Below are 26,255 nucleotides of genomic sequence, written 5' to 3' on the forward strand. Positions count from 1 at the left end.
GTAAGTATATACTGAAATACCTGCAAAACGCAGTATAAGTAGTAACTTGTAAATAAAGTTATCGAATGAATGTGGTGAGCAAAACATACAATATTTTTCTCCAACATGTAGCGAAGTGGAAGTGTAAAATATCAGAAAATGGAAGTATAAAGTATTAGTTCCTCAAAATTTGAGTTAAAGTACAATACTTACATTCCATTACTGGAAGATGATGAAGGCGGTTTTTACTTTAGCTTAACTGCTGGGTAGCTTGAGAATTATAAATAGTAAAAATAAAATAGTATTTTTCTATCAACATTCTACTTTGCATTATTGAATTTAATCTCCAGTAAATCACATACAGTACAACGTACAATATTTGCCTCTGAGCTGTAGTGAAGTAGAAGTGCACAAGTACCTCAAAAATAATGCTTATTACTTGAGCAAATGTTGTTGTTTACTTTCCTCCACTGATGCTAAACCTACTTACTCCAAACAAAAAGATCCATGACATTGATTTTATAACAGGATATTTCAGTTTTTGATTAATTTTAATGTAAATGTTGTCTAATCCAGTCGACCCCAGGGGTCCGTGATGGGAGTCCAGGAGCTGCTTAGAAACTTTTATAACACTATTCCTCTTCCAACATGTTACTCTCTAATGTTGTCATCTCCCCGTGAAAGGTTTAAACTGTTTACCAAGTTAGTTGAGCAGTTTCCTTGATGTGTTTCAACAGGTTTATGTACTTACAGTATGGTGGCACCTGAGTACTAATTTAGAAAACTACAACTCCAATGCTGCTCTACGTAAAATGACGTCGCAGTGGCATTTCCCGTAGTAACCTTTCCTGTCTGTCTGCTGGTGCGTTTGCGCCTCCTGTCTTGAAAGAGGTGAAGAAGAGTTTACTTTCCAGAGAGTTCAAGGTTTGGTTTCGGTGTTCGTCTGGAGTAAAAGGGTTTGCCGAGGCAGAAAGCCCCTTTTCACGGAGCCAAGATGCTAAACATGTGGAAGGTTAGGGAGTTGGTTGACAAAGCGTGAGTATCTCCTGACTATATTACCCACCGTGTGTTTGGTGTTGTTTGTGCCCTCACTTTACCTGTTTGAAAGAGACACGTACCCAAAACTTTGACGTCACGTCACTCTAACAAGTTAGCTAGCCCGAATGCTACTAGCGAGTTAGTTAGCTGACTTTGACAAAATACTAGTTGCTTTGAGTGTGAGAAACTGCTCCTTCGCTCTCATAGCTATTGCGATTGGGCCTGTGGTCAGTGTGAGGGCACATTCTCACTGCTGTGAGATTAGTGAGCGTGTTGTTTGTGTGTTTTTCGCCGACACTCCAAGCTAACACACTTAGCTAACAAGCGAGCTAATTACCTAGCCTTCTGGCGAGGTAGCTAGCAGACCAGGCTAGCCAGCTAAGCTAGTTTGACAGCTCTGGGGCTGAACAATCGGCGGAGAATGTTTTTCTCTTAAATTATTATACATCAACGTACCTATCGTCCCAACCTAGCTTGGTCACCACCGTGTTTACATCATTTTACAACTTCATTGAGTGTAGAAATGCTAAAGGTTACCCTCCGGTATGATTGTTATGACACTTGTAGCTAGGTTACACTTAACGTTAACGTTACAGTATCTCTACTGTAAAAGTCGGTTGTTAAACCTACGACCACACCACATGTCTCTGTCACCTCACAGACAAATTGTCATTTTTTTCTTGCGCTCCACACTGCTTGTCAAGTACAACTAGTTACTCAGACAACATAAACTCACTCAGGTATCAAAATGTCTGACTTTAAACGAGAGATACTAAGCAGCGATTTCAAACAGCCACAGGTGCGACTACAAACCCGTTAATCAAATCTACAATATATAGCAGTCGTATCACTGTTTGGTTAATCAGTAAGTAATATAATAATTGGTATTACATCGTCATTTTATTGTGATTTGTGACATCTTTGATCGAGATAAACAGCATTGCCTCAACGGGCTATTTATTAATCAGTGACCAGTGACCCTGCAGTGTTTTGCAACTTGTTGGTGGATTTCCAGCTGCTGGCTTAATTGCAAAAACTTGATGATTTAAGTTGGACTAGAACAGTAGTTGTTGTTTACCTTTTCCACAAGATGTTTGGTCGGACTTAGGAGATGGATAGTCATGCAAAATACACAGGAAGTGACCAAAAAGCATGTGTACACTGTCCACTGAGTCCTTGCAATTGTTTGTTGGTAGTAGTTCTAGTCAGTGTCTGCGTAACCGGCAGCAGTAATTCAACACCTGAAATCATGTACCAGCCAGCAGCGAACTTTGGCAACACCTCTGTGATTGTGCATCTTTTGTTCTGCTGAAGTTTACTTTTAGCTGCTGACTAAACGTGAGCATGCTGTCTTGTACTGTGGGGCTATGGCACACTATTGCACAATATTCCTTCCTTCAAATGCTTAATAGCTAATTCTGCACACCCAGACAATAATGTGTTCTTAAGTCCATCCAAGAACACATTCCTGATGAATGCACTTGTCTCCCTGGAGTGTGACCCCCCCGCCCCGAACATGGGTCACTTTCATGAGAGGGAGACAGAAAGGGGGGGGCAGACCTGGAGAGAAAAAAGAAGGAGATTGACAAGTTTCAAAGATTAGAGGACAGGAAGTTTCAATTTTCATTTTCCCAAATGTTTTTTTTTATGTCAAGGGTTAAGGAGCTTGTGTTTGTGACATTCTGAAAGTTTTTTGTATTTACGCAATTCCAAAGATGATTTTCATGAAGTATCACCAAGCTGCAAGTCATTCATCGGTGTTGCATAATGCAACATTTCCTGTTATGTGATGAAGATGTGGTTTTTGCTAAGATAGAACATGAAAGCAGATGTTTTATTCAGTTTAAAATGCGTTTTGCAATGAATGAAAGCAACACTTACTAAACTGGATTCATGAGAAACTGCTAACCAAATTCTTTTGCAGATAAAGCACTACAGAAGTCTAACGGAAATCTGTGTGGTAGTGTGTCACTGTGAAAGCATCACAACTTCCGTTTGATCAACCTGATATCTAGGGCAAGGCCCAATGTTAGGAAGAGATAAGAGGTTGCTTTACCACATCATTTCTTCTTTTGTTTTGCCTGCAATTCATGCAAATATTAAGCTCTGTGCAAAATCAATAACACAGCTAAAGAGACTCAGGATGCATGAAGTTGACCTGAAACCGGAACTAAAATGTGACAGAATGGGGAATATTACCATCACAATTCAGTTTGATTCAGGATAAGGCTTCATGTCTGTCTAGGATCTCACAGCACATAAAGTTACTGTATGCCATGGTTCAACCTGGAGGTTCATTTTGATCAGCTGTGAAAAACTATCTAGCATGGTCATTTTCAAATAATGTTGTTGGCATAGACTAAATCTTACAAACAAGTGTATGTTGTCAGAGTGGTAACTGTACCCTGCAGTAATACAGCCTTTCTCCAGAACCACAGAGACTATATCTCCACCCCTCGAATCAATGCTGCTCTTTCAGGCCCTGTGCATTTTACTGCTGATGTGGCAGTAGTGAGGGAGCAATGAGGAGGTGCAGGGTTCAAATGTTTTGGCTCAACATGTTTTGACTGATGCTGTGACAGGGTTCATTTAATTATCTGGAGTAATAAGATGCTTGTTTGGTTATAGAGTACACTTCTGTGGTCCTGTAAGAAACCGTTCTTACTCAAGCTTACAGACAACAAATTCAAATGCAGTGTGGTCTTTTGCTGCAGAAAAGGGCTTGGCTATATGCTACACATGCTCTCAAGACACTGTATTGGAAGTCTGCACACTATGCAGGAATTGGCCAGGTAACCACATTATCGAGTCATTGCAGAATAGATGTCAGATAACATATTAGTTATCGTAAATAGTTTTTCAGGAGTAGTCCAAGTTAGATTGAAATCTCTTTTTCAAAGCTGTCCTTTCAAAGAAAAACTCACATGGTTTAAGTAAACAGTAATACACCAGAAATGTTCCGCATCCTTTATGGTTTCTAGTATAAACATAGAATCATGTGTTCCTCTTTTGTGACATACCTCCCCAACAGACTGGACATTAAATGGGGGGAAGAAAAAATTCTGTCCTATAATAAGTGCTGGTTGTGACAGCATGTATGATGACATATTGTAGACCTACAAATAGAGGCTGCAATTATTTTTTGTTGTCAGATTGAAAAGTAAAAGTTAGTTCTTAGTTTGCTTTCTATTGTTGCGTAATCATTGTGATCCTTGCCTAACATTGTATATGCTTGATTTAAAAACAAATAAATAGGGGCGCCGCATAGCTCAGTCGGTAGCGCGCGCGACCCATGTGCCGAAGGCTCTGCAGCGGACCCGGGTTCGACTCCCGGCCCGGGTCCCTTTGCTGCATGTCACTCCCCATCTCTTACCCTGCTTCCTGTCCTAACTCTTCAGCTACTCTGTCAATAAAGCCGAAAAAGGCCAAAAAAATACTTTAAAAAATAAATAAATAAATAAATAAATAAATAAATATAGAAGCCCAGATATTTAGATACCAACATCTTTATTAACATGAGAAGCATTTCTTGTGGCCTTCACTTTTGAGTTTCCTCTTTCTTTTCTAGTCACTTTCTTAGAAAGTCAACAGGCAAGTAAGAGCTTACCCATACTGAGCACAGCCCTGAATTACTTAGTGCCATTTTTCTGTCTCATTTATGTGTTTATGGTGAACACAGATTTGTATTTGCTTGTTTAGTCACTTGTTTTTGGTGGTTTGGTGGTTAGATCAAGAGCACAGATGCACATGCACACACAAAGAGCACTCCCTATTGTCCCACGGTCCATTTAGACTCAAAGGACGAGTGTCTGGGAGTGGCTGTAATGAGAGTACCTTTCATCTATTATTCTCCATGTTGTTGGTCTCATTGGAGGCCATATATTTTGAACTGAAATGCCAAATGCCTTGTAGGACACCTCACATGAGCACGATTAACGAAATTATGTTTGTATTTTTTTTTCTTTCTCCTGCTCTATAGAACCAACGTTGTGATGAACTATTCAGAGGTGGAGTCTAAAGTAAGAGAGGCCACCAATGACGACCCCTGGGGACCATCAGGACAGCTGATGAGTGAAATCTCAAGGTAAGAACAACACGCAGTGTTGTACAACATGTCCTGCTGAAAATCGCCTCCATTTCAACTATAGGAACTCATTTTAAGTTTAGGTTCTTGGCCGCCACCCACAAAAGTCCAAAGTAGTAGTTATCTGCCAGCTGGAAATGACAGCACTACTGTAAGCAGTACTGAACACAAGTCTCACAACTGCTACAACATGTGTACAGTATGTACAGCAAACTGCTGCATTACTGATTACTCATTGATTTAGACATTACAGTCACACAGCAGTAAATTACTTAGAATAAGACGATGACATGACCTACTAAATTTACAGACTTGTTGTATTTACTTTGTCCAAGGTGAAGTTAATAATTAACTGATATCTTTTATTGGTCTGATTTGCGTAATCCTTGCCGTTCTTTAGATTCAGTTGGATATACAAACACAAATGTACTAAAGGAACCCGTAATTCCTGAAATCCATTAAGTTTTATTCCTGGGGGTTTGTTTGTATAAGAGAGTCCTTTGGTCAAAGGCTGCAAAAGAGCTAACGAGTCCAAGTGTTGGTTATTGTTCATTGCAAATAAAAACCTTGTCAGTAAAAAGATGTCTCCCTCTTTTGCTGTAATCAGAGCCACCTTCATGTACGAGCAGTTTCCAGAAGTGATGAACATGCTGTGGGCCCGCATGCTGAGAGATAACAAGAAGAACTGGAGGAGAGTTTACAAGGTCTGCCACAGTGCTGTTGCGACATCCCACAAACACACATGCTTAATTATGACACAGTGCTTGGATGCCTTAGCACTAAGTACAGTCGTGATTTGAGCTAAAATTTTTGGACCAGACCCAACTCAAACCAACAGGGCTTCGGTGTGACCTGACTCAAGCTGGTACACTTTTAAATGAGCCATCTGTTTATATTTAACTTTAGAGTTTGAGCTCATTACTTACAGGCAGAAATTGGGTATCAACAACAAACTCTAATAAGAAAACCTTAGGTGAAGAGGGATGTTTTAATTGAAATTACATTTTTTTTTAATAATTCACAAAACAAATACTGTTGGCCTTGAACAGAAACAACGAGACACCTAATGTCTGAATTAAAGGGGAAAAAAAATTCTGGTGAATAAAATCATACCCGTAACAGATCCAGTTCAAGGCCACGGGAGAGAAAAACAGGCCAGATTGACTCCAAGACTGAAATTAAGAAACAAACCTCCAGCACTTTTTGTTCTAACTACTGTTATGTTTCTGTTTCTCAGTCATTGCTACTGCTGGCCCATCTAATCAGGAACGGATCAGAGAGGGTTGTTACCAGTGCCAGAGAACATCTGTATGACCTGAGATCATTAGAAAGCTACCACTTTATAGGTGAGTTATCATCTTTTATTTTTTTCTCCTGTATACCATCATTTTCTTTGCATGTTGTAACCAAACAAACATGCTAAACAAAAAGCACTTTTTCAGTTTTAGCTTTGATTTAGTGAAGCCTTCTCTTCACTCGAGCAATGTAGTGTTTTGTGTTTATTAACAAAAGCTTCAGTGTGAGCTGTGATGAAAGGACGGGGGCCCTAAGCACTGCTTAGTCACCAAACCCTTAAAACACACACACACACAAACACACACTCACAGCCCTAAAGCTACTTTCACTCCTCCCAGCCATGTGTGTAATCAAGGTGCAGTTTACAAACAAGAACATTCAACTTCCTCGTAGGGCAATTTTCATGTTTATTGCCTATGTGTGTGTGGTTTCAGTACATTTTAAAGTTAACACAAAACATTGCTGATTCGTTTGAATGATTTTATTAACGTCTGTGTTTCTGTCGCTAGATGAGAATGGGAAGGACCAAGGTGTGAACGTGCGTCAGAAGGTGAAGGAGATGGTGGATTTTGTCCAGGATGATGACAGGCTTAGAGAAGAACGGAAAAAAGCAAAGAAGAACAAAGACAAATATATTGGGGTATCCTCAGACAGTATGGGATACAGAGGTTACAGTAAGTCTCCAATGCAATGAGTAATATAAACCAACTGATCATTAACGGAACGTTTGGATTTTAATTCAGTTCGCGTCCTCTTCTTTTTGCTCCTGTCTCTTTTACCTCCAGTGGGGGACAGGTACGACTCCAACGATAGCGGGGGAAAGTGGGATGATGACTGGGACAGGAATAAAGGGCAATTCCCCTTCAGTGAGAAGCTGGGGGAGATCAGCGACAAAATCGGGAGCACCATTGACGACACCATAAACAAATTTAGGAAGAAGGAGAGAGATGACTCACCAGATCGATTCAGGTGGAGACAGACTATCTTCTGAATATAAACAAAACAGAAGCCCTCGCAACCAAAAGTGAAAATTGGCATCACTCTCACGCTGTTTTTCATTAAAGAACGAAAAGTAACTAGGCCAAAGTTATTTTTCTGATGCTGTTAAAGGTTCTTATATCAGCACAGCTTGAAAACACAGCAGTGACTGGTCCTTTATTTTCAGTAACGATTGGACAAAATGCTTTTCTTAATTTATAAGGCTAAACTTTTCAATTATATTTTGATTATACCTGTGAATTAAGCAGTCTGACATGGTTCAGATATTTGCTCCTTTGGTTTTTTGATGGATATCTTTTGCACAAAGGAAATGTAATGTGTCCTCGCATAACTTGTTGTCTTACTGGAACCGTTATTGTCTCCATAGTGACAATGAGGAGGAACGGGGTCGCTCGTCTCACAATGGCCAGTCAGGAAGAGAATTCAAAGATGAAGAGGAGACTGTTACCACCAAGAGTGTTCACATAGTCCAGGCAACAGAGACCACAGCGACACGGAAGAGAGGAGTCCCGTCCAGGAAAGTAGACTTGGGAGCTGCAGCCAACTACACAGGAGACAACAGCCCTGACACTGCCACCAAACAGGTAGCAAGAGCATATGAGATAAGACTTCATTGGTATTTGTGATGTATGGGCAGTGTCCTGATCTGTCTTTGTTCCAGCCCCAGCCAGCAGCCCCTCAGCCCTCCAGCACCGGCCTAGCTGACCTCCTAATGGTAGACACAACGCCGAGTCAGCCAGCTATGACAGGTATAATGAAGTAATCAAGTAATACTTTGTCATTTTGTAAAATAGGAGCTAACTGAGAATATTGGTATCAGTTGCAATTTTGTGGTTCAGCATGGAAATTGATCCAAAACGTGCATCAAAGGAAAACAACTAGTCTCGGCCCAAAAGCGACAATTTGGCTTTCAAATAGCAAAACATGTTTCATTAAGGTCTTCTTATATTTGTAGCTTGGAAGCTAGACACCAGTAAATCCATGAATAACCTTTTGATCAGCGATACAACATTGTACAGAACAAGGAACTCCAGAGTGACTGCAGGACTAGACTCAGCAGTGACAGTGCCCAGCTGCTGATGCTAGCTTCATGTTTTGGGGACAGCAGGGGGAGGGAGTTGATGTATAGGAACTAAGTGCACCAGATGTTTTTGGAGCAGTCCCTGGTGGATAGAGAGGGCGGGAGCGCTGAACAGATGTTTGGTCTTCTCCACCTATCTACTGACACCACCCCTCCCCTCCCTCCTACACTTGTGACACTGAAGGAATGCTAACTATGGTAGAGTGACACCTGGAGCACACTTGTTTAAAATATAGATGTTTATTTTGATTTTCTCATTGCAGACCTGATCGGTGGATTCGCTGACTTCTCCTCACCTGCTGCGTCCACTGGCCTCTCCTCGGGAACTGGTTGGTTTCAGGACTATTTCTTTTTTTGTTAGTGTGTGCATGTGTGTGCTATGCTGTTGCAGCCATACTGCTAGAATATTCAGAGGGATGCTGGGAGGAAGCCCTTGCCATATGGAGCCTGCTACCTGCTCTGCATAACAAGAACAGACACACATCAACTCCTGTTATGGATGACAAGGAGACTGGGACAGAGGAAGAAGTTGGAGGGGGTGGAGGCGGCTGAGAGATTGAGAGTACGGATAGAGACAACAAGCAGGGTTGCTTCAATGAAAATTTAAAGTGTGGCACCAGTGGTCACTGTGCATGCCCTGGTTAAAGCTAGACTGGCCTCACTGAACACTCAGCTGCTTAGTCTTAATTGTTGTGACAGGTTTGAATTTGCTTGCGTGACTTTCGTCTGCAACATCTTGCAATTATTTACACAGCTCACCATACAAACATCACCGTGTGGATGGCAAACATAAACATCCATGCTACTGTCTTATTGCAGCCGCACCAGCCTCCAGCAGCAACGGAGAATTTGGAGAGTGGAACGCCTTCCCTGGAGGTCAGATGCCAACATCTGCTCAGACTGTTGACAACAGCGGAAATGACCTTTTCGCAGCCATGACAGCAGGTCCTGCCACTGGCCCAGCCCCAGCCCCCGCCCCAGTCTCTGCTCCAGGCTCTGGTCCCGCCTCAGCAGACCTGTTCGACTTGATGGGGCCAACTCAGTCTCTCACCTCCTCCCAGAGCCTCAACTTTAGCATGAGCAGCACACAGAGCATGAGCTCCACAGTCCTGCCCCAGTCTAGGTCACAGGTATGCATGATTACTCTCATATACACACACATCTGTTTTTTAATAATTTATTGATATACATATCATTACAAGACTCGAGAAGGGGGGGCTTAAATGATACAGGTGGAGACAAAGAATCCTCAGGGAAATAACGACACACTTTATGATTTTACATTTCATGGATACAGAGCTAGACTGAGATGTTTTTAGAGTTATATTTTTTTAAAATCACATGTGTTGGCGTGGCAAAAATACAGCACTTTCATTTTGATTAGAACAGTTAATTCTATTGAAGTTGTAATGGTTTACCAGTTGACAGCAGTATTTAAGATATCCAGCTTAACCTTGTGCATTTAAACAATGGTGAAACTGAAATGTGCCACGTGTGTCAGGGTGAGTAATACACCGCAAAGATGTTGGTGGTGTTGTGTGGAAGCCCGTAGTCAATCTCAGTCAGCCATTGCAAAACCTGGAAAATGACACTGTACTGAGATTATGATAAAATTTCAGTGTGACAAAAATATGCATTTAATGCTTCCAGTGCAATGGCTTTGTTCTGAATGAATCTTTGAAAATATCTACATATATTGAATGTCCTATGGATTTTTATCTAAATATGGGTCCAATGGGTGAAGTGTACACCTCGGTGCATAGTGTCCACTGGGGTTTGGCAGAATTCCACACTTCATTTGTCTGGTGTAAATTTAAGAACAAAACTTGAAAAATGGATCAGACTTGGTCTTGCAGCTTGATCAATTGCGATCTGGGGATATATGTATATCTGTGTGTATATATTTATAAATGTATGTATGTGCATCACCAAACTAACTTATTTTAACTAATAATTTTTATTTTTAAAGCAAAAAACTAAAGAAAGAACAACAGTATTGCAATATTAGATATGTCAAGTGCCTTTAACATTGGAGAATATACCAGATGAAATGATTTATACAAGGTGTTGTGGTTACAAGCTTTAAATACATGACTATCATCAGTATTAAGCCGAGAAAATTACTCAGGTTATTTGTACAAATCTTGTTGTCATCAATTTCAGATATCGGTTGCAAAATATAACTGCTCTGAGTAACCTTCTGGCATGTACACACAGAGACCCTTTTTACCATTCTAAACACGGAGTGGGAAATAAATACATTTTAAACGTTAAAATACTGTAAACTTAAAGTAGTATTCAAATACAAAGACTGAAAGATTTCACAGATGTACTCATTTGTTCTGTTCAAACTCACTCGATGTCCTAATCCGTCAGTTTGCCCATGTGATGAAGACGTAACTCGTGTGATTGAGAGATGGAGGACAGGCCTGATGGTAGAGGGTTAACATGCAGCCTCACCAGATGCTCATCTCCCCCTGAGACCGCCTACTAACCACCCACTCCTCCTGTTACTGACATACAGAATGAGAAGAATAGGTTTTGAGTTACAAAAACATTACAAAAGCTTCTGGATGTCAACTGTATCTCATGTTAAAACGTTGTTGACCTACTTAAAAAAAAAAAAAAAACCTCAGTCTTTGTTTCACTGAGAAGACACCCACCACTGCTTTTTACTGTAGTTGTCTTAATGAGTTTAGAAAGGGAGAGTAGATTTTCCTATGACTGTACTGAGGTTAAGTGGGTCAGGCTTAAGGTTTAAGCCCTTGAATTAAGAGAAGGGACTGTATGTTTTCATCATGTATTTCAGGATCACTGTATATTATTTTATCGTGGATTAGCTCTTTCTCTAACAGTGCATCTGCATTTTCCAGCCCCTCCAGAACATGGGGGGTCCTCTACAACCACAGTCTGCCATGCCCCTCCAGCCTGTGCAGCAGGGAATGGCCCCTCAGGGTGCCGGAGCCAAAGCGTCCCTCCCCTCCACCTGGTCGGACACCTCAGTTAACATCAACCTGGATTTCCTGGGCCCGGGCATGCAGCCACCCAAGCCTAGCCTGCCCACCCTCAACACCCTCCAACAAGGTGAGAGGAATTGTGGAGCTGGCACGAGCCGTGACACTGCAGCCAGGTTCTCCTTCAAAGCACCCCGCCGATCAAATGTAATTTAAAATTTGGCGCTTTTTGTTCATTGAGTTTTTTCTGTCCTTTATAGGCAACCAGGTACCCGCCAACATGCTCTCCCAGGGATTTTCAGCCATGAGCCTTGGACCTGCAGCAGGAAGACCGGCTGGAAATCCCATGATGCACCCTGGTGCTGGCATGGGAATGGGCATGGGGATGGGAATGGGAATGGCCCCCAACCAGGGCATGATGGGGATGGGCATGAACATGGGGATGCCTGGTGCTATGGGAATGGGAATGGGAATGAACCCTGCAGCGACCCAGCAGCCCAAACAAGATGCCTTCGCTGACTTCGCTAACTTTGGAAAGTGATGGAGCCAGAGAGCAAATGTAATATGGTGGAGTGGTGTTGGTCTCTCTCTCTGTGTGTCTCTCTCTCTCTCTGTCTCTCTCTCCGTCCATTGGTGAAGGATTGTTATGAGCTGCAAACAAAGAGTACTTGAATAATGTCAACTGTCACAATACCAACTTCCCACAATCTCCTTAATTTTTTTTTTAAGTAATGCTGCGTAATAATCTGGATCTAAATGAATGTGTGTGTGTGTGTGTGTGTGTGTGTGTCATGTTTGAACCAGTGGTCTGTCTGGTCCGGGGCCATGGTCAGACACGCACTGATGACAGTGTGCCTTTTTTCGGTTCTTAAGCCAGTGAGAGGAGGGACGAGTGTGCCACCAAGAGAACGTCAGGGGGACTTTGCTTTATAACCTCAATCAAGTGAAATCACCAGAATAGCAAAAAATATATAAGTAGCTGCATAATTTTGTTTTGACATGCATTCTCAGTAACTTTTACTGAATGAAGTTTGAATAACATGATCAGCCATTTTAACTTTCTAATGTACATTTAAGAATGTCAAGTTACCTCTTTTCCTGTGTCCTTGCTCTTCCTTTGACCTGTAAATAGAAATCTGGAGCCCTTACAGATAAGTTATGAAGTTGCTAAATGAGAGGAAGTGACAGTGTGAAGAGGTGTATCATGCAGACCAAATCTGATATGAATTAAGACCTATAACAAAGCACATTGACACCTTCTCTGTGTACATAAATGTCCACACACTCCACATGTTGCTTGACAGTGCTGCAGTTTGAGTAATGAGCGAGTGTTTGGAGTGAAGACGATTTATTAATTTGAGGAGTTTCTCCTTCAATAGACCATCATTTGTGGCCTTTCTTATTGGTATATATATATATCTATATATTTTACTTATGAAGAAGATTATAATCAGTTTGCATCCAAATGAGATAATCAGTAGGTAGAACAAGCCTCATCCAGGTTGGGGTTGTGGGTTCTTAATTACCGCACACAGAGTGCCTGAATGACCTTTTGCCTTTTCTCTTCAGTTGACCTCTTTGAAGGAGACAATGTGACTGTGCAGTGTTGAGGACGGACTGCCGTCTGTACTGTGTACAAACGTGTGTTTGTACTGATGCCTCAAGCCAAGCGTACTGTCTTTACAGATATATCAGATGCAATTGTATAATTATTTCACTCAATTTTTTTTTGTCCCATACACAGTTCAGTTATTTCCACTCTGTCCAAGCTGGTGTTAACTTCAGCGCAAAAAAAAACAAAAAACAAATTCTTTAAATTTATCTGAGCTCAGCTTAAATCAACACCTCAAGACTGTTAAAGATTCCACCATGCGTCTGTCTGTTAAATGTGCACCAGTTGTCTTGGTAAATGCTGCCTTCTGCCATCTTTTTTAAAGATCCCATATGTACACATTTTCAGGGTTGTACTTTTCTGTTCTTTTACTGTTCAAAAACATTTTTTTCCTCTTATGGTCCTTTGCTGCAGCACCTTTATTCATCCTCTGAATGGCCGGTGTTAGTGTCTCTTTAAGGCCCCCCTCCTGAAAAGCCCAGTCTGCTCTAATTGGTCAGCTCTCACAAGCCTGAGCAGGGTCCGCCAATCAGGTTTCTGCTTCAAACCCTGACATTAAGGCCTTGCTGGGGGCGTGGCCAAAGGTGGCGACTGTATAGTTGTGACATCACAACCTCAGAAATCCTGCCAGCTCGTTTGAAGCAGTTTCTGAAAATAGGCTGTGTACATTTGTCAATTGAGCATTTTTATATGTCCAAAGTATATATACATCAACTAAACATCTTAAATTAGAAAAACTTTGTACAATATGGGACCTTTAATGTAACACGTTATAAAGAGCCATCTTAAACAGTCTTACTGTCATAACTCTCATCAGTCCAAGTCTGACTGTTTCTCAACTCATCAGAAAGATTGTGTGAGAGGAAGCACTTGAGAAGCAAGTCTGTATACACAAACTGTACATTATGGTGGCTGGAGGAAGATGTGTTGTGGGATTTTGCATAAGCCGTGTCCAGCTGACCTGTTAGATGTGCAAAACATTGCTCTTCAGTGGTTCAAGTGCCTGCCGACGGTTGTAATTGAGTGATTGATAAGTAAATCTCAGCTGCCTAGCATTTTTGGTTTGTCACACATTGGATAAATAATTCACTGACCAGAGGAGAAGGCAGTGGATTCTGCAGCCCCAAGAGGATTTTAAGTTGCGTTGTCTGACTCTCCCTAACCCTCAAGAGGCTGAGCGCACTAACACGTAGTAGCCTTGCATCGAAAGCCTGGAGCATTAAAATGACCAAAATCTGTTTGCTGTTCTTATTTTTTTTTTTCTAAAATATATCAATAGTGGTTGTTTTATGCATTTGTTTTCTACTTCAAATTATTTTGATCTTCTCTAAAATGGGATTGTTACTGAAACACTAGCATATGCAAATGTAAAGAGAAAAGAGATCCTTTGAGAACATTTTTTTTTTTTTTTTTGCATTATTCCCATTTTGATTTGATTTACACATCGAGATTCTTTATCTACAACATTAAACAGTTGATTGAAATTTGTTAATGGTGTGTGTTATGTGGTGTGCTGTGTCATTAGCCTCATTCAAAAGAGCTTCAAGCAGCAAAAGTGAAGCCACTGCCCTCGACTTTTCAAATTACATTTAGTTGACACGGGCTTGTTAATTCTATTATTTGAGGTAATAGAGGGAGAGGCCCTTTAATAAATATATTGACAAGGCAGACGAGTCAAGAGATCAAATACAGGGAATGTAAACTCTTAACAACACATACTAATCAGCTGTAAATGTGTGTGAACTTGAAGATCTGTTTAGAGAAAAAGCAGAACAAGTCAGCTGATGTAGCACTACTTAAATAAAGAGATACCTGATTCTTACTGTGACAGCTGCTGGGGTTGATCGAACGCCTCAGTGATTCAAACGTTCATGTAACAGCAACTATCATTACCAAAACAGCTACTGGTATTGTATTTAAAAAACTGTTGATACTCCATGTCCTTAATGCTTTAATATTCCATCAACTGATTAAAATTACAGTTTGTCCCAGTGAGATGGATTGGCCTGATTACTCTGCTACAACACACTAAAGAGAAAGGTTGTGTTGTCTAATTGTGGCGCCGTGCCCTTCTCATATCGTGTGAAGGTTTGTAGGAGCACACTAGTGTGACAAACACCACTAAAACACAGCTTGCATTAAACAATTGACCCCGTTTTCACTCTCTAGAGAGGATGATTGTTAAATGGGCTATACTAATAATATTCTGTTACATTATATGAACAGTGTATAGATGCACAACATCTCAGCGACCGCTAGAATTTGTCCTATTTAGAGATATATAGAAATAGGGTCAATTAAACTCTGCAGTCAAATTAAGAAAAAAAAAGAAAAAAAAACTCAAATAAGCTACAACTCTGACTCAGACCCAGAAACATTACAGCAACATATAATCACTCTGTGCCGTTCATCATCCAAAAGTAACCTCTGCCATTTAAAACGGGGGAAAAAAAGCAACATCTTTACAACTTCCACGAGATGCAGTAAATTGTGCTTTTATGGGTAATGTGCCCATTAAAGAGTAAAAGCAATCCGAGATGTCAAGACAAATGACAGATTTTGAGTGCCATCTGCAATCTCTAGCTTCACAAACTCAATTATTCATAATGCATTTATGAAGTCCGCTGAGACTGCGCTGTCATTCCTGTTCAAACTAACGGGAAAAGCAACATAAAGGGACAAGTTCTTTGAGATGACAATGGCCTCACAGATGGCACTAATGTGTTTATGCTGCCACCTGCTGGGTAATAAACATAACACAAACGTTGCTATTAAAGCGATGTCGAAATAAATATCCTTTAGTGGCTGTTGAACAAAAGAAAAACAAGACAAAGAATTAGTGTAATTAGAATTGAGAAGCTTTTATTCCTCAAAATAAAGAAAAAGTCTCTGGAGTGCAGAGGAAACCTCCATATCAATGTGATATAACAACATTCTTTCTTTGATTCTTCTGAATCTAAATCATATCTATCTAGCAGTTCATCTTCAGTATGTCACACCAATCATCATTCTTTTATCCAGGATGAATATCAAGCAGAAAACTAAAGTCAGAGTGGCTGTGGGTTAACCAGGAGGACGTTCTCACCCCGGATGAAAAGCTGGTTGATGTGCCGTGTGTGGATCTTGCCATACGTCTGGGACTCTTTCTTCCGACAGACCTCTGGACCCTGAGCCTTCCCCGAGACTTTGTGTTTAGTTTTAACAGAGTCTGACAGCTTGGACGCCGTCCTGCTGTGCCCTCTCTCGCTCGTACAGTCAGCGGGCTGCTGCTCGGTGGTCTTATCCCGGGCGCCGTGCTTCTTTTCCGGCTCGTCACCTGCTGAGCTCTCTTGGAGCTTCAGCTTCTCAAAGAGCTGTACAGAGATCAGAGTCACATTAATATTTGTGGATTCAATTCAGAGCATGAAGTTCTACTTTTCATCAAATCAAATCAAATCCCATTTTCGATGCCATTTATGGTCAGCATCTTTCAGCAGGAACTGTTCAACATATTTGGTTTCTGTGGGCAGCGTCGGCCATTCCCTTGTAAGTGATAACAGACTCGCAGTTTACTGAGCTGTTGTAAAGGGACAATTTATCCAAAAATAAAATATGCATGTTTCCCGCTGTCACCCGCTGAGCTATTTATCCATCTAGACTGGTTTTGGTGCAAGTTGTAGAGCTTTGGAGATGTCTGCCATAGGGTTGTCTGACTTCTCTCAAATACAGTAGAACTAGATGGCTTGTGGTGTATTCAAAAGCGTTGTGAGCACTGTCATGTAGGAACTATTTTCTTTTTACCAACCGTATCAGCGCACTGAACGAAATGTGCATCCACTAATGGAAACGAGGCCCGAGCTCATCACAGCACAATATGTAAACATCAGTAACATCTTCCTAGGCTGAGCTGTAATGTTAGTTAGCATAGTTAGCTAGCTTCTCGTCCGTGAGTAGACGTGTGCCATGCCATCTGCCATGATACGGTTGGCTTGTGTCAATGAGTTGAAACAAAATAGCTCCTAGTTTTTCAAATGTATATTTTCATACAGTAGAAGGTAGACATATTTACAACTCCTTACAGCAAACCACATCAAAGCAATTTAGGGCGATAAATTGCACCCCAGGTAAGAAGAGGAATATGTATTTTTGATTTTGGGATAAACTGTCCCTTTAAATGACACAGGGAACCTTTCACAGGAAACCAAATGAGTTTGTGTGGTAAGAGCTGACAGAGCGACCGCTAAACAGGCCAGGAGTTTCTGGTCTTTTTTGACAGCAGATCAGTTTCAAATATTTCAGGCCGTAATGAAACAAGCTGCTTACATCAGACTCCTCAGCAAGGTGACACATTTTACTGTACTGCCAAATCAAACAGGACTGGAATCTTACAGATTGTAACTTTAGTATTACCAAGTAGGAATCACAAGCGGTGATAAGTAAAGTTCATGGCCTGAGGTGCAGCAAGTCAATTTCAGAAAACCTAGCATTTGGTTTTAACCTAGCATATTGCCCTCCTGCATTTACACACTTGGTTCATGGGTCATACAGACCCACTCTTCTTAGACTACACAATTCCACAGCAGGAATAACTTCATCATCACAGTCTAACTGGTTATTCGTCTTGGGCACGGGCTTGTGGTCTGAGGTTGCCCAATCAGAATAGGTGCTGATGAACGAGTTCAAAACTGCTTTCCTAGATGGCAGCCATTACCCTCTGGGGAGTTGTGGGCTAGAGCATCATCACAGACAGTGATCACTTGCAGTATTCAGTCACAGTCAAAGAGCTGAATTGCACATTACGAGAGCTGTATAACTCCTACATTAGGCAATGAGCATATCACTCACCCCTTGTATATTTCAGTCAGATAAACAATGGAAACTGGTCCCTACCCGTGAAATGGTGAGGGCTTTCTCATGGTAGAATGCCTCTCCCAGCAGAGGCTCTCTGTATGTCTCGTCTACATCTACCATCGCCTGACAAAGAACAAAAACAAATAGTGACCAGATAATACTAACACACGAAATTCACAGTAACAGATTCAGCATATGGCAGCTGTCACATGACAGAACGTGAGTGTGAGAGCTCACCATGTTCCAGAACTTATCGAAGGCCACGACAAAGCCAGAGCAAACGCCCCTCAGCCCCTTGAAGGTCCTGATGTGAACTTTGACCCTTATCCTCTCCTCGACGCATCGGTACAGCTCCCCCAATGGACTGCCTTTACATACTGAAGACAAACAAAATACACAAATAACAGAAGGAAATCACCTGAGGCACAAATGACTTCTGCCCAGAAAAGGCTAAACATGCAAAAGACACTGCTAGATTTGAGATGTGCAAAGTCAGAACGTGAATATTTCAATGTGATGAAAGTGTGTGGGGAGAAGTGAGGGCGGCACAACGGGTCAGTGAGTAGGCTGATGAGTATGAAAATCAGCACGAATCAACCCACTCATTGCCAATAGAAAAGGTTTGGACCAACATCTTCAAAACACCAAATGAGTAGAAATGAGTTCATCAATGAACAAATGAGGCATAATTTAGTTGTCCTAGTACTCATCATCCTTTATCTAACCTAATATGTATCTGTGATGTTCCCAGTGAGGGGCATTAGCTGTGTTTTAGGGTGGCAGGGTATTTTGAGCAAAGAGGACAGATATGCATGTATCTACAGATGGGTTGATTTGAATGTTTCCGATAAACTGAAGACTTAAGTGTTCCATTGTGGGTTGAGAAAAATGTCCTCCTTCTTCAGAAAAACAAATGCAGGGCTGTTTTTCTAACAACATTAAAAGTCGACTTTTTACACATCTGTGGTTCTCACAGGACAACCATGCTACAAATGTACGATCATATAGAATATGATGCATCATAACTGTGACTGAACTACTCAACAGTGTATAGAAAGTAGTTCACAGTAGTGAGTACATGATTTTATCAGTTGACCTGTACAATAAAACGTGGGTAAAACACATGAAAGCCACATCTGCAGATCTACTTGTATATATGAACAGATAACCTTTACAAAAAGTTAAGCTTTCAATTCATTTACATACAATTGCAGATTAATGACTTCTTTAGTTTAATGGTAACCATCAGCCCTGATGTATTCTGACAGACCTTCTCAGCTACATGATAAAACTGCAGGTATGGTAAAATAAAAAACAAAGAATCAGTCACTTGACAACTACACAGGACGAGTAGAAAATGTTTGATTTAAAGAGGAGGACATGCTCCCCTTCAATAAAGTGACTCTAGAAGGAGGAGGACGTTAAAGGTTCAGTATGTAAGAGTTTTAGATGAAAACGATTCAGACATTATGATGTTTTTGAATTGTGTATTGAGCTTCTGTGCCAGCAGTGTAAACACCACCCCTGCTCCCCCGATCTGGACCACTAGCTGCACAGCAAACTGGGCTAACTGCTAATTGGCAGCAGCAGTTAGCGGTCACCCTAGTGATAAGCTGCCCCCTTATTTGCTTTGAGTATGAATATGATAGGTGGCCAATTCCTACGTACGACACCTTTAAAATCTCCATGAAGGAACTGTAACTTATTTTAAGATGTTTCACTGACACTGTTACTTCTCTATATTAGCTCCAAGTTAGTAAATATTGTAAACTGATAAGTCAGCCTACTGAATGACAGTGAATGGTCCCTCTACTAAGTATTTAGGTGTTAATGTAGTAGCAGGAGCGGTGGTGGTGGTGTTAGTAGTTACTGAACCTACAGGGCATCCTCGTCAGGACATTCTTCTTGGGCTTCTGCCTCCTCCTCGGCGCTGAGCTGCTGCCCTCGCCCTCCTCTGACTGAGGCGTCGGGTTGTTCACCATCAGCTTCTTCAGCCTCTCGATGCGCTCCGGGTCCACCACCCCCTTCATCGCCTTGAGCCGCTTTTTCTCCACATTCTCCGGCTTGGCTCTGCCCCGGCCGCCCCTCAGAAAGCTCTCGTAGGCCGAAACATTGTTAAAGCACTTGACATTTGGAAACGGAACCTGCACGGTGGGCGAGTACAAGGCCAGAAGAGGGTCAAACTTATCAGAGCAGACATCTATCTTATCTGCGTCATCGTCCCCGGTTGCACCGCCTGCCTCCGGTCCACGCTCCGGTACTGGTGGCGTACTGGAACAGGATGGAGTTGCCGTTTCTTTACGGTTTGATTTGACACTTTTTCTTTCCCTCTCCTCCATGTTTGAAACAGCCGCAGATGAGCACACGGCGAAGCGAGGGATTCTGGGAAGGTTTTGTCGCCGGTTGAGGATGAGGTGTCACTCCGCACCAATTTGAAAACACCCTAAACATCCGACACTCATGTCCGTCCTGTGCTGCATTTTACTCCCGGAAGTGCTGTTTTTGTGTGGTTTTTTTACTCTAGTAATTTCACAGTAGTGGCTCATTTATGCGCATATATCTTTTACAACTCAACAAAAATCCAACAGAAAAGAACCAAACCCATAACTGGACTACAAGTTCTTGTTTTCTGTCATCATCGCTTCCTCATACACGATCTTTGGTAACATTCTCTCCTTCTTCACCACAAGATGGCGCCGAAACACAGACCGTGTTTTGTAGCTGAAATGTAAATCGCCTCGTTTTGATAGATTGTCGCATGTAGCAGCACAATAATGAATGGATTTAAAATTATAAATATTTTAAGATGGCGCTCAATAAGCAATTTGTTTATAATGAATTGTTTGTTAATTTAGACACCGGAACTTTTGTTCGCTGAGTCTTCGGTACCACTACGACAGATGTCATTGACGGACTGTACACAAACCAACACATGTGAGCTGACAACTGTCTTGATTAAATGTGTCTATCAACTGACATTATATCGTTCACACCTTGTTAATCGCGCTAGAAATATTGGTCTCTGCCTAACTACCGAATTAGATTGATATAAGCGCATGAAGTGGCTGACATACTGGCTGGTGAAGAGGACAAACACAACACATGACATCTAAGTGTAAGTAATAACTAACGTTACAACGGGACGGAATAAAATGTAATACTAATTATCCCTTGTCATGAGTTAGACTTATTTTTAATTTAGCTCTAACGCCCCATTAAATTCATTTATGATCCTGTTTTGTCCGAAAATGTGACCAATCAGTTCTTTCTGGGAATGTGTTAGCTTAATTTCCATATTGCATTTTCTTTTCAGGAGCATCCTCATGCTGATTGCAAGAGCCTGCAGATTTGGTGGACGTGTCAGGTCTTGTGTTGTCAATCCCTTAGCTTGTTTTTTCACTAGTCCCAGCATGGCCAAGAGTAAGTTTGAGTACGTCCGCAGCTTTGAGACGGATGACAGTTGTCTGCGAAACTGTTACATTGTTGTGAGACTGGATGGACGCAACTTCCACAAGTGAGTTCCCTTTTTCGTTAGAGTTATGTTGTGAATAGATGGGTTGATGCATCATTAGTAACCTTACTTTTGTTGTTGTTGTTGTTGTTTTAGGTTTTCAGAGCAGCACAAGTTCACAAAGCCCAATGATAGCAGGGCTTTGGGCCTGATGTCCCGGAGTGCACACTCTGTCATGGCTGAGATGGAGGATATTATCATCGCCTATGGTCAAAGCGATGAGTTCAGCTTTGTTTTCAAGAGGACCTCCAACTTGTTTAAGAGGAGAGCCAGGTACCAAACTGATGTCATTCTCACACATCAGTTTCACACGTCAATACATTTTGTCTCACTTAATTTTTTCTTCTTGTTTCTCTCCGGACAGTAAGCTGATGACCCACGTGGCCTCCCAGTTCTCCTCCTCCTATGTGTTTTACTGGAAGGAGTTTTTTGGGGAGCAGCCCCTCTTGTACCCGCCAAGCTTTGATGGACGTGTGGTCCTGTATCCTAGCAACCGCAACCTCAGAGACTACCTCAGCTGGAGGCAAGCAGATTGTGAGTGCATACTGTCCTCGACCTGTTTCACACATTTGAACTTTAGGTGAATATGTTCATTAGAAAGCCCAAATGTAAAATATGTGAGACTGTTCATGTGTTTCTGTGTCTTTCAGGTCACATTAATAATTTGTACAACACAGTGTTTTGGACGTTAGTGCAGAGGGGAGGACTCACCACCACCCAGGCAGAGGATCGCTTAAAGGTTAGAGCAAAAGACATTCTTCAGTTAATTAACATGTGTTTGTGTTTACATGCATAGATGCATGCATTCATGTGGCTTCAGGCCAGCCATCGTTAAAGACTGACAAAGTGAGGGAAGTGTCTCATAAATGACATGGATGATGCCATATTTGGTCCATAAACTGAAGTAGAGCAACCAAGAGGTGGTGCTTAAATTTGTACCAAGTGGAACTTTTTATAAAGTGCTATAAATAGACAAGGGCAACAAGAAACGTAATTAAAAGCATGGTAAGATGTTCCATGATTTAAAAAAATAAATCTATTTTCAATAAACAGTTGACTGTAGTTACAAAACTACACTATTAATGATTTATTGAAGAAAATGGAAATTAAGTTTTTAAATCAAAAAAACAAAACAAAAAGGTCTGTTCTTTTTTCTGATAAAAATAACAGTATCATCTCTGGACTGCACTTGATCACTTCTATTTAGGGGTTAAGAATAGGAGAAGATCTTTAAAAGATGAATGAATGAATGAATGAATTCATTAATTAATTAATTAATAGGAAATGTGTATTGTATATATACAGCATATGTAGATGTTATAAACATGAACAGATTCACTTAGATGTACCTCTGTCTACTCATGATCACCCAGCATTTAGTCCGGAGAGCATTTTCCTAAACGGATACAGAACAATTCTCCAGATAAAGAGCGTTGTGGGTCAGGATCTCAATCACAACACATTATAACTGCATCCATATGATTATAAACAGTCAGCGGGTACATTATGTTTAGATTAACAAGTGGACACCGGGGGAAACACTTTTAGGAAACCTCACAGATCTCAACACCATGATGTATACTGTCATGCCTCTTTTGGAGCTGCAGCGCCGGAGTGTGTATGAGTTGACACACTGCTGGGCTTTACACTGGAGCTACTTGGTTCAGTGTGAACAAAAAAAGGTGTAGAACTTGCGAGCAGTCCTCTCAGCTGTTGGCGTGGTGATCAAAATGTAATTTCCAGAATTACAAAGACTTACAGGGAGATGATAAAATCTATCTGAAGAATATCAGGCCTGGCCTATTCGTGGAAGCTGCCACTGACCATCACAGCTGTTCTCTGGAAGTCACCTCATTCTCTAGTGGGCTGTGATGGAAACTCAGATGATGTGATGACAGCTGACGAGTTGTGGAAATGTTCATTGTGGCTAGATGTTTGGGCAGCATGAGTCATTCACAGCCCATCAAACCTTTGCACTTCCTAGTTCCTTTATCACTATAAAAATAGTAGAACTTGTGGGTTGTGTGGTAAATGAATGGTTTTGCGGATGGTAGGAACAAACAAGTTGTACTCTGTGCGCCCCTTGAGGCATCTCGAATGAGCTGATGTGTGTATAATTACATTCTTGATATAATTACACACATATGTCTGACTGTGTGGTGTCTCCTCCCAGGGAACATTAGCTGCAGACAAAAACGAGATCCTGTTCTCCGAGTTTGATATCAACTACAACAATGAATCTGCCATCCACCGGAAAGGAACTGTTCTCATCTGGGAAAGGGTGAGCAGCTTCCTACTCTTTATTAGTGGATTTGGGAGGAATGACAGATGGAGTCCAGCTCTGTAATAAATGTACAGCCGTCCAGGCTACCAAAACAAAGAACAGAATATGCTCAGATTACACCACACACAGAGGAAGTGGGACATCATTCTCTGTTCAGGACGCCATTACTTCACTATGTCTTCACATAGCAAACAGTGATCAAGTATAGCAAGTAGTTGGCTGTTATATTAAAGGTACACTATGTAGTTTTGTGCAAGACATTTTAATTAGAGGAGAAAATGTCTTTTTTTGCCTAAACAAACTCAATAAACCAACTCTTTCTTTAGTTATGGAAAAACAACCGTTTGAGTTTGCATTATCACTTCATTAGTATTAAAATTCTGAGTTTTTGAATTTCCTCACCAAAACTACGTCAGCTTTTGAGGTTTATTTTGTGTCGTTTTGGTCATAAACTGCCCTCTCACTTTCCTGGATTTCTTGATTATGCCAGTCGACGTAATACACATGATTATACGTCATGTCCACGTTGCGCATCTGTGCTTGTGATCATGCACTAGAACCGTACTGTGCCAAAGCACAGCTCATCCAACCGTGCCAGGGCCAAGGAAGTGTACCGTGCATGGTACAGAGCACTCACAAGTCAAACACACTGGACTTCTGGGGTATCGATTGATCACTGTGAGTGTGCCCTAACAGGACAGCCATGCATGTGTGGAGGACAGCAATCAACAGGCACTTGGCCAATCTCCCTACCTCTTTTTGTCCAACTGATTACCAGGGCCACAAGAGTTTTTATGAGCTACCAGGACCATGAAGCCATCAAGGCGTTCATCATGTAAAACCAACAGACTCAAGCAATTCAAAGGCAGTGAAGGGTGGGTCTTACAAGAAAAGCAGTGGGATCCATCATAGCGTGAAACCAGCAGCAGTTTTTTTTTTATGTGGCTCTTTATGGATTTTTATTTTAAAGGAATTGTTTGAGATTTATGGAATAGCACTTACATGGTTAAGATTGACACCACTCTGATAACTGTCTTAAACATGAAGCTACAGCCAGGAAACAGTTAGCGTAGCATATGTTAGCATATCTGCATTGTTTGGTCCACACAAGAACCATCATGTAGTTATATGGAGGTCATGTGCTGGACTTTTTCTTGGCCGAGTGCTTCCTTATAGTCCAGAGGATTTCAGGCAACCAGCAGAGACACAAGACAAATATGAAATCTACAGATATTGGAGTGGTATATTCACCTTTAACTGCATTGATCATATTCCTCATTCTTTGTGTCCAGCGAGATGAAACTGTCACTAAACGCGTGAAGCTACCGAACGAAGAGGAGAAGGAAGTGCCTGTGACTCGCAGCAGGAGGAGGGTGCAGGACCACCACTGTGATATTATAGGAGATCAGTTTTGGGAGGAACACCCGGACATCCTGGAGGACGACAACTGCTAACGGCTCTTGTGCTGCTGGAGGAGAAACTGTCTGAACTGTGGTCGAACCAGAACGGTTGATTTGGATTCAAACAAGCAGTGGACAGCTAACAGCACGAAGCTTAACACATTTGAATTCCTTGAGAGAGCTTTTTGACTTTGTGCGATTACTCTCTCGCAGCCGAAACAGTTTCTTACTTTCGTGTATTAAACTTCTGTCATAACTTTCCTAACATCGTAAGTTTTCTGCTTAAAATTGCGTGATGTTGCCTGTCATGTTCAAAGCGAAGCAGATGATTTCATAATCTTTTAGCTGTAGGTATTGAGGACATGCACGTCAGCGTGATAGTTCATACTGTCACAACTTCTCAGGCATCTGCCCATCCCTCTCTAGCTTATTCTAGGATTGCTTCTCCAAATATACACCCTCATTTGATACCATGAATGACATTTATGATACTACCATCACTTGATCTTTCGGCTTGTTTCCTTTTGGCCCACTGCCTAGTTTTGCGGAGGGGTTTTTATGTGTGTATGCGGGCAGTCTGAGTCTCAAAAGTCTCCTTTTTTTCCCCTCAATGTTTTAATGAGTCAGGATCTGCAAACTGTTCAATATCACTTCCAGTTTGACGTAATAAACAGCGCATCTGTGGGGGGAAAAGGCAGAGTGAAGCAGAAACCAATACCTTGGCAGTAACGAGTGGCCTTGTTTTGAAGCCAGGACACCTTTTAGAGATGTGAATGGATTTAACGGCCTGCACTGTCATCAGGGCTAAGAATACCTCACGCCCTGCGTACACTCTATCCTCCTGCCATGTGCTCCGTGGCACATTTATCATCACACTTATAAATGACCGGCTAAGTATGAATGGCTGCTGGGGGCTTGAAGCGGCAGAAGCCTACTGTATTTTGTTACTGTAGTAGGCTCGGTTACTGTCGGGTCTTAGTGTATTTTTGGTTTGCTGTCCTTGTTAAAACCATGTAGCCTCTGTACTGTACTTTATATAACCAGGATTTAACTCTTCCATTCACATTTGGGATCAAGTTCCTTCAAAGAAGAGCTCTATAATGAGCTAATGCACTATTACATGCTAATAAACAAATTAATGACATAGCCTAACTTGTGTGTGCCCGGATCAGTTCACTTGGACCATC

General features: G+C 41.4%; 3 protein-coding genes and 1 long non-coding RNA gene across 7 annotated transcripts in view; 2 read left to right on the forward strand and 2 right to left on the reverse strand.

Annotated features, from left to right (window-relative positions):
• LOC119007362 overlaps window positions 1-1,808 on the reverse strand; it is a 35,651-nt gene extending 33,843 nt beyond the window's left edge. Inside the window, exon 1 of one of the 3 annotated variants that reach the window (XR_005071108.1) lies at window positions 1,474-1,806. This is a non-coding gene — a long non-coding RNA (uncharacterized LOC119007362). Of the gene's footprint in view, window positions 1-1,473 lie in introns of all 3 variants that reach the window. The other 2 variants (XR_005071109.1, XR_005071107.1) reach the window with 2 other exon arrangements.
• clint1a (clathrin interactor 1a) lies at window positions 806-14,527 on the forward strand. Its single transcript, XM_037076969.1, has 12 exons — window positions 806-1,014; window positions 4,997-5,101; window positions 5,709-5,805; window positions 6,339-6,447; window positions 6,907-7,071; window positions 7,183-7,366; window positions 7,764-7,980; window positions 8,058-8,145; window positions 8,741-8,806; window positions 9,297-9,607; window positions 11,351-11,561; window positions 11,692-14,527. The coding sequence occupies exons 1-12, from the start codon at window positions 974-976 to the stop codon at window positions 11,970-11,972; spliced, it is 1,875 nt and encodes a 624-aa protein (XP_036932864.1). The 5' UTR covers window positions 806-973; the 3' UTR covers window positions 11,973-14,527.
• Window positions 14,528-15,879: 1,352 nt separating this feature from the next.
• Window positions 15,880-20,368, reverse strand: lsm11 (LSM11, U7 small nuclear RNA associated). Its single transcript, XM_037076981.1, has 4 exons — window positions 19,753-20,368; window positions 18,111-18,250; window positions 17,913-17,996; window positions 15,880-16,396 (listed from the first exon to the last, which is right to left on the reverse strand). Exons 1-4 carry the CDS (start codon window positions 20,210-20,212, stop codon window positions 16,091-16,093), a joined length of 990 nt encoding a protein of 329 aa, XP_036932876.1. The 5' UTR covers window positions 20,213-20,368; the 3' UTR covers window positions 15,880-16,090.
• A 107-nt stretch (window positions 20,369-20,475) lies between these two features.
• thg1l (tRNA-histidine guanylyltransferase 1-like) lies at window positions 20,476-25,783 on the forward strand. Of its 2 annotated transcripts, XM_037076982.1 has the most exons (8): window positions 20,476-20,601; window positions 20,729-20,988; window positions 21,187-21,387; window positions 21,481-21,657; window positions 21,749-21,918; window positions 22,035-22,123; window positions 23,558-23,665; window positions 24,961-25,122. In XM_037076982.1, the coding sequence occupies exons 3-8, from the start codon at window positions 21,197-21,199 to the stop codon at window positions 25,120-25,122; spliced, it is 897 nt and encodes a 298-aa protein (XP_036932877.1). In that variant the 5' UTR covers window positions 20,476-20,601; window positions 20,729-20,988; window positions 21,187-21,196. The 2 variants fall into 2 exon arrangements, with proteins under 2 accessions (XP_036932877.1, XP_036932878.1); XM_037076983.1 differs by lacking the exon at window positions 20,476-20,601 and having other exon boundaries at window positions 20,769-20,988; window positions 24,961-25,783.
• Window positions 25,784-26,255: the final 472 nt, after the last annotated feature.

This window comes from Acanthopagrus latus, chromosome 18 (genome assembly GCF_904848185.1).
Source record: "Acanthopagrus latus isolate v.2019 chromosome 18, fAcaLat1.1, whole genome shotgun sequence".
Classification (NCBI taxonomy): Eukaryota; Metazoa; Chordata; class Actinopteri; order Spariformes; family Sparidae; genus Acanthopagrus; species Acanthopagrus latus.

Excerpts from the sequence above, each read along its gene's own strand:
- clint1a (XM_037076969.1), top strand. The coding sequence starts at position 974 with ATGCTAAACATGTGGAAGGTTAGGGAGTTGGTTGACAAAGC. Across the intron at positions 5,102-5,708 it reads CTGATGAGTGAAATCTCAAG|AGCCACCTTCATGTACGAGC; the intron begins GTAAGAACAACA and ends TGCTGTAATCAG. Across the intron at positions 6,448-6,906 it reads AGAAAGCTACCACTTTATAG|ATGAGAATGGGAAGGACCAA; the intron begins GTGAGTTATCAT and ends TTCTGTCGCTAG.
- lsm11 (XM_037076981.1), bottom strand. The coding sequence starts at position 20,212 with ATGGAGGAGAGGGAAAGAAAAAGTGTCAAATCAAACCGTAAAGAAACG. Across the intron at positions 18,251-19,752 it reads TGTCCTGACGAGGATGCCCT|TATGTAAAGGCAGTCCATTG; the intron begins GTAGGTTCAGTA and ends GTTTGTCTTCAG. Across the intron at positions 16,397-17,912 it reads AAGCCCTCACCATTTCACGG|CTCTTTGAGAAGCTGAAGCT; the intron begins GTAGGGACCAGT and ends ATCTCTGTACAG.
- thg1l (XM_037076982.1), top strand. The coding sequence starts at position 21,197 with ATGCTGATTGCAAGAGCCTGCAGATTTGGTGGACGTGTCAGGTCTTGT. Across the intron at positions 21,658-21,748 it reads TTGTTTAAGAGGAGAGCCAG|TAAGCTGATGACCCACGTGG; the intron begins GTACCAAACTGA and ends CTCTCCGGACAG. Across the intron at positions 22,124-23,557 it reads AGGCAGAGGATCGCTTAAAG|GGAACATTAGCTGCAGACAA; the intron begins GTTAGAGCAAAA and ends GTCTCCTCCCAG.